The 13,225-nt window shown below is 41.0% G+C and overlaps 2 protein-coding genes across 10 annotated transcripts in view; one reads left to right on the top strand and one right to left on the bottom strand.

Moving 5' to 3' along the window:
• Positions 1 to 514, top strand: part of SYTL3 (synaptotagmin like 3) — a 67,399-nt gene extending 66,885 nt beyond the window's left edge. For all 6 annotated transcript variants that reach the window (XM_065588897.1, XM_042857262.2, XM_005291539.5 and 3 more), the window contains one exon: positions 147 to 514. In XM_065588897.1, coding sequence (XP_065444969.1) covers positions 147 to 268 — 122 coding nt within the window. In that variant the 3' untranslated portion in view covers positions 269 to 514. The remainder of the gene's footprint in view (positions 1 to 146) is intronic.
• A 1,554-nt stretch (positions 515 to 2,068) lies between these two features.
• EZR (ezrin) overlaps positions 2,069 to 13,225 on the bottom strand; it is a 57,629-nt gene continuing 46,472 nt past the window's right edge. For all 4 annotated transcript variants that reach the window (XM_005291540.5, XM_042857264.2, XM_065588900.1 and 1 more), the window contains exons 9-14: positions 8,685 to 8,848; positions 7,205 to 7,335; positions 6,222 to 6,382; positions 5,783 to 5,875; positions 4,173 to 4,424; positions 2,069 to 3,508 (exon numbers count right to left, since the gene is read on the bottom strand). In XM_005291540.5, coding sequence (XP_005291597.1) covers positions 3,344 to 3,508; positions 4,173 to 4,424; positions 5,783 to 5,875; positions 6,222 to 6,382; positions 7,205 to 7,335; positions 8,685 to 8,848 — 966 coding nt within the window. In that variant the 3' untranslated portion in view covers positions 2,069 to 3,343. The remainder of the gene's footprint in view (positions 3,509 to 4,172; positions 4,425 to 5,782; positions 5,876 to 6,221; positions 6,383 to 7,204; positions 7,336 to 8,684; positions 8,849 to 13,225) is intronic.

Raw genomic sequence — 13,225 nt, forward strand, 5'->3', positions numbered from 1 at the left:
ATAGTTTGATACTCATGGATCTAAGCATGGCCTTACATAATGAGACACAAAGCATTAGAAGAAATAATGGAGAACAGAGATTATATGTTAGGGCAGAAATGCTCATGTACATCTAGCCTTACCCTTTTGTTTCAACTTTCCTGTAGAAGAACCATCTGGCACCTGGGATTCAGACCCCCAAGCAAAACGTCAGTGGCAGAAAATACTCAGCAGCCCAAACACTTGGATAGATATTACACTTACGCTGCATTCAAATACGGACACTTAAGTCCTAATAGCACCCTTGTGACAAGCATATCTTCCATGTGTGAGCAGTTGGAAAGGAAAGAATTGCCCAAGCATTGTACTCAAGGTTAAGCAGCACGGCATGCTCTCTGGTCATGTCTGCCTTCTGGAAAGAAACATATCCTTTGAAAAGAGCTCTCCACACGTAAGCCACTTGTATCTATACGTAAAACAGAACTGTGTAATTAGAATCATTACAAAACTAATAACATATTAAACTGTTACACTCCAGGAGCATTTAATTAAAAAAATCCTATGGGTGATTTTTCATCATGAGCAGCTCTGGTAAGACATTTATCAGTGGCAGCCAGCTCAAATGTGGTGGTGGTGTTTTGGGATTAAATGATGCATTGTTATAATATTACAAAAGGAGAAGCAATAGTTGCTGAGTTGCTTCAACATTTGTTGCCAAAAATGTTACTATGGTCAAAGGCCATCTGTTTGAGTACAGGTGAAACTTCTTCACATTCCCTTAGGAAACCATGACACCTGAAGCATTGATGGATTCTGGCTTGCAAGTTGTTTTCAGTACAGTTACCAAAAGAAAAGCAAAAAGATGTCAAGAAGGAGACTGCTGAAGGGAGAGAGCATAAGGTATCCTTCCAGATGTTAGTCACTTTGATATCTTGGGACTGCAAGAGAGTTTGGCACTCAGTACAGAAAGGACAATGTGATATGCATGTTAAGGGAGTCTGACTCAAGACCAAATACTCTAGAGCAGAGATTTAGTTTTTCCCCCATAGTGTGGCCATGTTTTAATAAAGATGGGGTCATTAACAACTGCCCATCCTTGTAGCAACTACAGCAGTAGCTAACAAGAAGGAAAGCACACTATCTTTTAATGCAAGTTAGCTGGCGGGCAGCCAGCTCTCTGCAGACCACCAGCAAGCGATCTGTGGAATACTGATGGTCCATGGATCACTGTTTGGAAACACCTGCTCCAGGCTATGGGAATGTGGGGTGGAGGTTTGTAAATGGTGCAGGGGTTGCTGTTAATTACTTTCTTGTCTCCCCAACTACAGAGCTCTTAGCCCCAGAGGCTGGGAAGTGCTCGAAGCTGTAGAGCCAGTTCAGGAGGGCTGCAGAAATGTCACTTCTATCACAGAGCCAAGCTCTGGGGCATGCTGAGAAGCTGCCCTAGGACTTGACAAAGGCAGCTGCAGGAGAGGAGTGAGCATGCTGTTAGTGATGCAGCAATTTTCTTGCTCTCAGCAAATGGGGTGCCCCTCACAACCCACTCCTAATGGAGTGGCAGCACACTGGAGAACTCATAGGTCTGCCTTTGGTTACATGTCTTCATCTGAAGTGGTGCAAATTTTGTAAGTCTTAGTGGGAGGCTTAGACAGGTGAGGCTCTTGTGGCTGAAGCCATCTTTACTGCTGTGTTAGTTAGCCGCAGAAAGCAAGCCTACATTAGAACGAATAGCAATTTGGTGTGTGAAGTTTTCCCAGTGTAGAGGCGGTCTAAGATCAAGAGAAGTACCAGTTTCCTGGTGGATGCATTTTCTCTGAAGTGGGGAAAATGCTCTATCTGAAAGGTCTCATCCCTTTCACCCCTGCCCCCGGATCACACATTACTGCAAGAAGCAGTGGTCTTCCTCTTCCCACACCCTCACTAAAAGAAAGTGTTTTCCTCCAAGGACATTTCACTGTGAAGCTGCAAATGTAAGAGTTCATATTTCCAAAGTGAGAAATGTAGAGCTGCACTGTAGTTTTAGCATACATACAGCACTGCTCTGCTGGGGTTAAACACCCCACACAACACAAAACACAACTTCAGATCCTTTATCTTGCAGATCTTTTATTCATATTCATGTGTTGTGAAAAACCCACAACACCTTGATATAAAGGTTTAACGTTAACAGTATAAAGCAGCATTGGAGTTGTAAATGGAGGAGCAGAACCAACACACTGACATTCTAACAAATTTTCAAAGATGGGGGTGGAGGTAACAGGAAGTCTACAAATGCTCTTTTCATGGACAGAATAAGAGGGGGATATAAACAAACAATCCCTTCATAGTTGGAGTCTGAAATATTAAATCAAATATTTAAAAAAATTAGAAAATTTGTTAGAAAAAATAGGTGCAGTAAGATTGTATATACTGAATTGTGCATATCAATTTTATTTGAAGTAAAAAAATCATTTTACAAATAATGTTTTATAGCAAGTAATCAGTTTTACACTGCTTCTGTAGCACAGACAGTATATTGTTTAGGCAAAATTTTTTACATATGCAATTTATTTTAATACTAAATCTGAAAAAGGTAACAAAATATACAGAGCAAAAACTTTCCCCCTTTTTAAACTAGTGTTACAATCCATATTTATCACTTTATTTATATATAAATACTACACTACAGTTGATCATTAATTAAGATGGAGTATATAACATCAACAAGTGTATGAGTCCAACAGAATATTTGCCTACCTATGCAAGGAGGGTGTCAAAGAGTGTTCCTATACTGCATTTTGTCTGAGTGATCACTGCAGGAATTTCTCCAGTTGAACAGAGCAACAAAAAAAGACCCCTCATACTTATCGTACGTAGAAATAACAGATTTCCAGATGGTTGCTGGTACCATTTTGTAAAATTATAAACAAGGGCCTGCAAGTCCTTGCTGACAAAGCATAATGTAGAATTAGTCGAGTTATATGCTGTATGTAAAGAATGTAAAGATATATGGCACAAAATTCACCCACAGCATTGTGTTTTTATTTAAAAAGCTGAATCCAGATGTACCACCTATCACAGCATAATATCTTTATGGATAGAAAGACGTAGTATTAAAATAAACCCTGCTTGAAAAAAATGGACGTGACTTATAGGCCTTTTGGCACTAGGATATGAATGAGCAAAAAGTTATCAGAATTGCTTGGCTGACGGACTTAATGGGCAGTCACCACATTTTAATAGTAAAAACTGGAGGATAAGCTAGGTTTAGAGCATTTGATATCTATATATATTTAGATGTTATACAGTGACCCCTCAGAAAAGGCAGATCGTATGTGAAGATCGGCCTGTCTCATAGTCTTGCCTTCTTGGCTGTAAAGTGTGCTTACATGGCCTCAAACTCATCGATTCTCTGCTTGGTGTTGCCCTGTCGGATCTGCCTCAGCGTCTTGTACTTGTCACGTCCCTGTCGCATGTTCTCTGTGTGGATCATGTCGTTGTGGGTTCTCTTGTTTTCATCTCTGGCCTGGGCAAGCTCATCTGTCAGGGTCTGCAACATTGAGTACAGGATGTCACAAATCTGGGTCAGACATGAAAGACCTGGATCTCAAGATCCAGGAGTCAAGCATTAAAAATGTTTTAGAGGCTTTTGACAACATCTTTGGATGCAGAAGAGTATTGAGGAAATGGGTGAACTGGAGATCTGGACATTTGAGTATTACAATGTGCTGACTGAACACTAGCTATTTGAAAGAACCAGAAGCGTCAGTGCATCCCTACATCTGAGTCATAAGAAAAGCCCGTATGGATTGCATGAAAATCAATCATGTTAAAGTACAGACACAGATGCCTTTATGTTCAAGACTTCTTGTAGGGCTTGTCTACATGGAGATTTAGTGCATGGCAAACCAGGGTTTAAATCTACAGCACGCTAACTGGCCACGTGGACCCTGCTGCCATGTACAAACAGTTCTGCAGTGCACAGTCCAGATCCCAGCAGTAGGTCAAAGTGCACTACGAACTTTTAGTGTGCAGTAGCAGGGTCCCCACAGCTTGCTGCAGATTTACACACTGCTTGCTGTACACGAAGTTTCCATATAGATGAGCCTTTAATATTTTACATAAACCACTTTGGGAGAGCCGTGCATTTAAACAGGGCTCAATTTTCAGCAACATTAGATTTAAATTTTCTCCCAATAATTTTGTTTTCTTACCATCAACTGCCTCTGAACACGCTGATTCTTCTCTGCTTCAGTAGTGCGTTCCTCTTCATTGCGATCATCCAAGATGCCTTCACTTGAGAACTCTGCACTGTAGCCTGAATATTCTGTTCCTTCATCATGCAAGTTATCGTGGACATGGTAATTCACTGGCTCATAGACAGGGGCTGGCGGTGGAGGTGGGGCAGTCATTACCAAATGTAGCTCTTCTTTTGTCTTCACTAGGTCATCTTGGGCTTCCTTGGCCTTTAAAAGTGGAAACAAAAAAATGGGCACAAAAGCAGATGTGAAGTTTATTTAAACCCAGCTCAATGAACACACTGTCGCACCCAAAGGGGAAGGGACAGAAAGAAAGGGGCATGTTAGAGTGGTTGGATATTTGCTAACCAGGAGACAATGCTTTCAATATACTCTTCTGTATGGTGAGATTAAAAAAAAAAACAAAAAACAAAAACAAAATTTGATTGGGATTGTGGATGAGGCCAGTGTAATTTCACTAAGCAAGAGTCTTCCTCCAACATAGAACAATGCCTGAAGAACTACTAATATTGTAGGGGAATATGGAATCCACATTTATAACATACTACTTGTCAAATAAAAAGAAGCTGTTAGTCAGCCTTAGCTGGGAAGTCCATACAATGAGAAATGACATTCCTAAATTGCGGGACTTTAAAGAGGTGAGTAAATTGCAAGAAATTGGACTTCCTGCTTGCTAAACAGTTCTTCCCTCCCCAGGGCTAGCTATGGTCTTGTGGGAAAACTGAACTCAGCATCCAGCAAATGTAGAAAGGGGGCTGTAATACTGTGGCAAGCTTCAACTTCAAAGGTAGCTGGGGAAAAATGGAAAACTGTTGGTAAGAGTTTGGCCAGTTTTCATTGAAGTTCTGAAATATCCAGAATATCCCCAGCCAGCTCTAAACTTTTGGATTGTTATCAGATCTCTAATCAGTGTTTAAAAAGTTCTAAGAACACACATTTTCCTCTACATAATAATTATTCGTGAACAAAATGCTGCAGGGTTGTTTTCCTAGAAGTGCAAAATAGCAAAGACAAAATAGAAGAGTGAGAAAATGTTTTCCAGATATAGTGTTGAACTTATGTGGGCACATAAATATAACTACACACTTAAGGATCTTCCAGATTTGCTCTCACTTCTGCTGCATTCCATTATGAATACTTCAGTCCCCCATGGCAAGACAAAAGAAGGCACTTTCCAATAGCACAAAGTTATTGGGACCACTACATTAGTGCTGTTACACTTTGTCCGTTACTCTCTCCTTCATTCAACATTTTCATACATGAACGTGTGTATCCCAAGATGCCCAAATATATTACGATCATGACTCTATAGTTAAGATTGCATTCTAAGTTGTTATATAGCTCACTGGTTAGAGTTTTGAGAAGAGTCAGATTTATTGGAGGAGGGAGATTACACATTGCACTTTGGGTTGGAAGTTAATAGCTACATTCATAAATTCAGCATTTCCATTAAGGCTTTACTGAAGTTTCTCTTTTGTGGTGTTGTACAAGGCTAAGCAGATTAAACTTGAATTAGTAAAATGTACCAAAGCTCTGGATCAATTTAGGAAAGCAGAGAAACTCACCCTGTGTTGCCATTCTTCAACCTCATTCTCTTTACGCTTCCTTGCCTCTTCCAGAAGAGCAATCTTGGCTGTATATTCTGCAAGTTCTGTAGCCTATTGAATAGCAAGACTAGAATTATATTTGCAGCTCTTTCAATAATGCTTTTGTGAATGAGAAACATGACCCAAAATCATGATGATTTTGTGAATAGATTCCTCCACTGTGATAAAGACTCCATTAAGTTATGGGCAATTTGCACTTATTTGGTATATCATTTGAAAAGTTTCCCAGTCAAAATTGAGTCCATGATTATGCTACTGCAGTGTCTCCTCTGGCCTAATGGTTCATTTCCTTGTATGCAGGACTTCATTTAAAAATATGCAGTAACAAGCCCACGTTAACTGAAATATACGATTCAAGGCTTTATACACTAAGACTCAAAAAGCCTATTGTTCCTACCAGCTGTTCCTGGCTCTTCATCTGGTCAACAGTTTGCTTCTCCAGCTCTTCCTTGGCTTGGAGAGCAGCCAAGCGCTCGGCCTCCAGACGTTCAGCTTCCTTCTCTGCTCGCCTCCTCTCCTCCTCAAGCTGCATGGCTTTTTGGATCTGATCTGAGAGCTCTGTAAAGGAAGAGGAAAGCAATAAGTCACTGAGTTTAACTAACCTCTTCACAAAAGGGGTTTTGCACACTGGTGCAAATCCTTATGGGAACAAGACTAAGAAATACTTCACTCCAGTCTTCTATCCACAAACTCCAACTTGGTTTATGAACAAGTCTAAATGCAGTTACCTGACACATCATACGCAAGACGTCCATAGCTTATGTTCTAGGTAATATTCCCTTTACAGAATGTAGGCAATGAGAGTCTAATTGTGGGTTTTACTCCATATTGAGGAAAACATGGCAATTCCAAACTCTTAGAATACCAGTTTATGGAGTAGGACTGGATGTTGCTGCTTCTGGTCCTCCATATTTCTCTACACATTGGAGGTAGGGAGGACCCAGACTCCAATTTCACTGATGTCTTGTTAACAAAGCATCAGATATCCTGGCAGGGGAGTTATGGGAGGGACCATTAAAAGCTACTTGAGTGAGAAATGTTTGAGTCAGTCACTGATGGAAATGGCCATATTACACTTTCCTCCTATGGGAAAGCGAACATTCAGTTTTAAACCTCAGTTCCAGACCAAAAAATAAAGGTCTCATGACATCTACTTTCTCTATACAATAGCTGGTGATCACTATACTGAAAAGGAAAGATTTCACTGTCCCTGTATTTACACAGGCGCACAGACGCACTGGTAGAAGCCCGTTTTGTGCAGCAGATAAATGCTTCCATCTTGTGACACTTTGAAGATAAGGGCAGCTGTCAAGTAGAAGGGTAAAGCCCAATGTGTGGGATCACCTGTACCCTGCCTGCTGACCAGTGCAAGCCCTTTACCTTTCTCAGCCTTCTTGGTCTTTATTTCGTACTCTTGCAGTCTCAACATCAGCTCCTCTTTCTCCCTCAACATCTGCTCCTTCTCTTTTTCAATGGTCTCTCTCTTCTTCTTTTCACTTTCTAACTGTTGCCTGTTAGAGAGAAATAACAAGTTTAGAACTTAGGAATGTAGGAGTTTGCTTGCTCCATTGAACTGCATGCATGCTGCAGGAGGCCTAGGCATCTCTGTAGGAAGCTCAGTGAAAACCTCTGGTGAATGGCAGTCAAAAACTATGTTAGGGGGTCCTTGGTGGTGGGAACTGTCTTTGTTCTGTGTTTGTACAGCACCTAGCACAATGGGTCCTGGCCCATAACCAGGTAATACTATCACTACTACTAAGGAATGGGATAAGTTATATACTTTCCATCTTTCTTTTCCAAGTCAATGCTACATCCTACCCAGGAGCACTGTGTTGAGTGTTGGATATCCCACTGCATAAAGAAGGATTCACAGACAGCTGACAAAAACAATCAGATGCAATGTAGACCCTGTGTCAGTCTCAGGATATTAGAGACACAAGGTGGGTGAGAGAGAGACAAGCTTTCGAGGACCTGAAGAAGAGCTCTGGGTAAGTTTGAAGGCTTGTTTCACCAACAGAAGATGGTCCAATAACAGATCTCTCCCACCTTGTCTCTCTAAAAATGATCAGAGGCATGTAAATACTTCCAGACGGAGAACCATTGAGAAGATTGGTACCATTTAGTGTAGAGCAGAGTTAAACAAAAGACCTGCTAGAAGTAACAGGCATAGGCAAATCACATGTTCCTATATATCCTCTCATAATATGAGATAAAAGACAACAAATTTAAAAACTGACAGAAGGGAACACTTTTCCTACAAGACAATCAACCGCCAGACCTACTTGCCTCTAGTGTTCATTGAGGCCAAAATTTAAGCAGAATTCAAGGAAGGGATTAGAAATCCATGTGGATAAGAAAAATACCTACAGTTACATTAGATAGACAAAGACTTTAATGGATATAAATACTCATGCTCCATAGCAGAAGCCAACAAATGGGGTAGGAGGAAATTTGTCTATGGGTAGGTTATTCTCTAACTGCCCATTATGTAGTTTCTTGTACTTTCTTCACAAGCATCTGGTACTGACCGCTGTCAGATAGGATACTGGCATGCGGACTTCATGTCTGAGCCAGTCTGGCAAGTCCTACGTTCTTTTGAATTGTTTCTTCTCCCTTTAGTCAATACCCCCTCTATTATAAGTTAGAATCCAGGGCCAGATACTCCCCTCTGGCTAAGGTGGGATGAGGGCAGTAGCCCTCAGCATCTCAATGGTTCACCTCCTGCTTTGGTGCAACCCCACCCTATTGGCTACAGTTCAGCTGTCTCTCAACTAAAATGCTTAATCCTGTCAATTTGCTTCCGTTCAGGTCACCCACATTCCCCCTGAGCTCTCACCCTCCTCTGTCCAGTTCAGCTCACCTTTCCAACTGTTTCTGGTGTTTCTCCTCACGGGCCTGGGCTTTCATCTGTTGGACCTCAATGGTGTCAGGCTTCCTGCGGCGCATGTACAGCTCATGGTTACCCATGCACAGCTGCAGGATCCTCTTGTTAATTCTTAGACGAGGTGCATAAAACACAAAGTCCTAGGGAAGAGAGGCAGAACAATGGAATTCAGTCCCTGAGGCAATGGTTTCCTATGGAAGGAGATAAAGCACTTCTAACTTATTGTAGGCAAACCAAATCACATGGCCACTGTTCTATTGCAATCCAAACACATGCACAGGCATTTATATATTAATAGTAGCTGCATTTTCAATTACGTATTCCCAGTGACTGTAACAACACTCCCATAAATACCTCGATTCAAGAGTGACGGTAGTACAGAAGGAGCTTCCTAAGGTTTGAAACACTTGGAAAGTCAATCAGATTTTTTGGGAGGATATCTAAGCAGCCATGTAACCCACCCACCTCTATTTATTACACAAGATAGGACAGTATGTGATTACGGTGTTATTCATTTGTATACAAAGTGGGCAAGAAGATCTTATGAATGGAAATAAGACTTAGGGAGGCCTGAAACATAATAGTATATGATTAATATTAAAAAATACCACAAGGATTTACAGTCTTAGGTCATATCACTGATCCCTCTAATTCAGTGTCTTAGAACCTGCTACTATCTCTTTCTTCAGACAAAGATGAAGGTCAGCACACTCAGCCAATTGTACCATGAGATACTTTTCAGAGGGTTGGGATGGTTCAGGAGGAAGGGACAATTAGAAGGGTGAGAAGACAGATTCCCTCCTGCCCCTTGAAGGCGATTAGGTTATACTCTGAAGTAAGATATGTAGCATCTTTATCTTAGTAATGTTTGTAGCTATGCAAGCTATGTCACAGACAGTCTCCTGTACTGGAGAGTCCAGCCACAATAGTTGTATCAATATTTGCTGGGAGTCCCAGCAATGGTATCTCTACATAGGTGCAAAATATAGAACATGGATAAGTGTAGCTACACACTAATGGAACCACCACTTTGACAAATGACTGTCCATAGCCACTTCTGAAGTGGCTACTGAGGGACTGCCACCATCAAGCATTCATGCAGCCCTTCCTCCTAGATGATGGGGGGGAAAAGGAGAGGAGAAACACCTTAATTCCCTCCTCTAGAATGAAGATGGGAGACTCCTCATTCCTTTTGCTACTTAGCCAAAAGAAACTTTGGGAGTTTTTATAGGAGCAAGATTTCTGCATTCATGACATCTGCATTGTTGTCTTTGCCTCTTGGTGGCATTTTTAAGAAGATTTGTGCTGTGATCAGAGCTTTGAGCATTAGTTGAGTATAAGTGAGCTACTCTATCACCCTCCCCAGCTGCCAACACCACATGAGTAATGCTTTGGGCATTGGGTTACATGCAGCACTGATAACCAACAGAATTAAAGAACAGGGAAAGGTTTCCGAGTTAACAAGGACGGAACAAAATCCAATCAACCAAGTTGCATCAAACAACAATCCATTTATTAGAATAAAACTCATTCTTCCAGTAGGTAAGGTAAACAGGTAAAAGTAAATTCTTCAGTAAGGCTATGCCCAAAGCCATAGAATTCCTCATCTGTTACTGGGCCAGATAGTTTTTTAAGTATATGAACAATTATAGCTCCAGTAAGGCTTTAAACTCAAGAAACACTGATTATTCAATAAAGAAAGAATTGCATTTCTGCTATTACAGCATGCTTTGCATAGGGTGATAAGACAGACCAACAGATAAAATGACAAGTCGCCTGGGAAATGCACTAATCCCTTAGAAATGCCCTGCTGTGGAGTGCCTCATAGTTCATATGAGATGGAATTTTCACAAGAAGAATCAGAGCTGTGCATTTACAGAGAATGGGTCTCAGACATCAATGACTGCCACTCCAAACATTTCAATTACACCTGGAGTTCAGAAGGTATTTTGGACCTCTGACTAACACTGGAAGTGACTCCAGAAATAATAAAAAATGCTCCTAACTCCAAATTCAGCAAGAACCTGGCGGCAAGGATAAGTTCTCTTCAGCACAAACCCTCCATTATGATTCTATTCACATACCAACTCTGAAGGATGCAGACTTTGAAGTCAACCCAGGTGGTCTGTTTGGTTTTTTTTAACTATTCAGATCACAATGTCTTTGGCATGCCTGATACGGTCTACAGCTGTAAATTATTCATTATGCTTCCACTTATGGCCAACGTTCAAAAAAAGCCAAACAGCTATGTGTATTGTATGCAGGTATGGCCTCCATCTCTAAGCAATGTCTAACTCCAAGAAGGTAAATACTAAAGTCACGGATGGTAGCCCACATTTGTCGTCTATAGCCTCGTAACTAAGGGAAAAAGAATTAATGTAAGAACACAGGAGTTTTGCAGTGAACATTATAATCAGAGGCACAGAAGAACTCCGGCCCACCCTACCCTGGTTTGACATGAAGATGTGCATTCTCACTTGGTATTTTGATACCCCCAGCAAAATCTTCCATCTCTATTCAGTATCAGTGGCACATAGACTCAAAAAGAATCTCCACAGCACTAGGTGCCTCAGGGGTCAGACTCTGCTCCTAGTAAACTTAAAGCCTCGTCAATATAAAGAGAAAAAATGGCAATCCGATTTTTACTTTGGGGATTCTACTAGTAGGTACCCAGGGCTGGGCTGTTATTTTTGTTGGTTTGTTTTTAAAGTTTGCCTTTGGAAACTCAAAACTTGTGTCCAGAGAAAACAAGACCTCTGCTTCTCTTTTTTGTAGCAAAGTTTGAATACAAGCAGCATCTAGAGCATACAAGGCACTCCAAACCGAATGGAACAGACATAATAGGTGTTTTCAATAGTAACAGCTTCACTGTATTAGTCTCCTGCAAGTTTCCATTTTAAATGCATTCAGATTTGCAGCTGGAGAGTGAGTGGAAAGCTGTGTCCTTGAATCACAAACAGGAGATTAACATTTTGTACTCAGCATGAAGTATGAGTGAGATCACAAAGGGGCTTTCCTACCGAGAAGTCCAGCATGTACAGGAAGGTGAACCTTTACTGTGCGGCAGTGCTTTGGTGGTTGCCATGAATTACATTATAAAACAGATTTGTTTCTAAGAAAAAGGATGGATTTCACACCGACAGTTTTTCAATATTCTGCTGTTTGTTATTTAAACAGTTTGTTGAGTCAGTTGCTTTTAACTCCATAGCCACAATTTTCTCAAAAAGCCCTACCAAAACCAAACTGACTGTTTCTAAAAGCTGCGTTTTCCCCACGCCTTGTTAATAGATGAGCTACTGCAAGAGCATGCCCTTTCTTGAAGTCTTTCTCCTGCTCCAACAGCTGACAGGACTGTCAGAACAAGCCTCACCTATTCCTGTTATTCCACTCTTCATGGTTTGATAATTAATAGTGATATTGGTAAATTCACTACAGTTACCTGGGAAAACATGCTCATGGTGTATTTTAAACACACAGATACTGTATTTAAATTACCTCTTCTCAGGTATCCATGTCCTTGCTTCTCCATACGCTAAAAAGTCTAGAAGCTCATTTAAGAGACTCTGCTCCTTTCTTGGAATCAGAATTCCAATGCGATTTGCCCCCTAATCTGTCTCCAAACAATTGTGAAGTTTCAGAAGTCAAAATATGCAATGATCTGGTGTGTGATGTGCACTTTTGGAGTGACGTGCTCCTGAGACCCTTAGTAAGAATGCTGTGCATGTTCACTTTTAGAGTAGCATCACAAGAAGCCTTTAATAGAAAAACAATTATCCAGCAACTCCAGGTGTTCTGAGAAGTGAGAGAGAAGCCCTGGGAGAATTTTTTTTTAAAACAACTCAAAAGTTATTTGTCTATGAAGAGGTAACTCAGACATCACCTTTGAAAAGTACCTCAGATATCAGCGTGAGATAGAATTGTAGAGAATATTTTTTTGGTGGGGCAGTGGTGAGTGATTTGGATGGTGGTATGTGGAGTATAGCAAGACAAAGAAGATTTCTATAATTCTGAAGTGTCGTTTTGCACTCCAACCCCCTTAGAACATAACATAAAATGGCCATACTGGGTCAGACCAAAGATCCATCTAGCCCAGTATCCTGTCTGACAGCAGCCAGTGCCAGGTGCTTCAGAGGGAATGAACAGAACAGGGCAGTTAGAGTGATCCAGCCCATCATCCAGTCCCAGCTTCTGGCAGTCTAAACTGTTGTTTAGGGACACCTAGAGTATGGGGTTGTATCCCTGACCATCTTGGCTAATAGCCATTGATGGACCTGTCCTCCATGAACTTATCCAATTCTTTTTTGAACCCAGTTATACTTTTAGACTTCACAACATCTCCTGGCAACAAGTTCCACAGGTTGACTGCGCATTGTGTGAAAAAGTACTTCCTTATGTCAGTTTTAAACCAGTGGCGTATTAATTTAATTGGGTGACCCCTGGTCCTTGTGTTTCATGAAGGGGTAACTAATACTTCCCTATTCACCTGCTCCACACCATTTGTGATTTTATAGACAGTT

This window comes from Chrysemys picta, chromosome 3 (genome assembly GCF_011386835.1).
Source record: "Chrysemys picta bellii isolate R12L10 chromosome 3, ASM1138683v2, whole genome shotgun sequence".
Lineage (NCBI taxonomy): Eukaryota > Metazoa > Chordata > Testudines > Emydidae > Chrysemys > Chrysemys picta.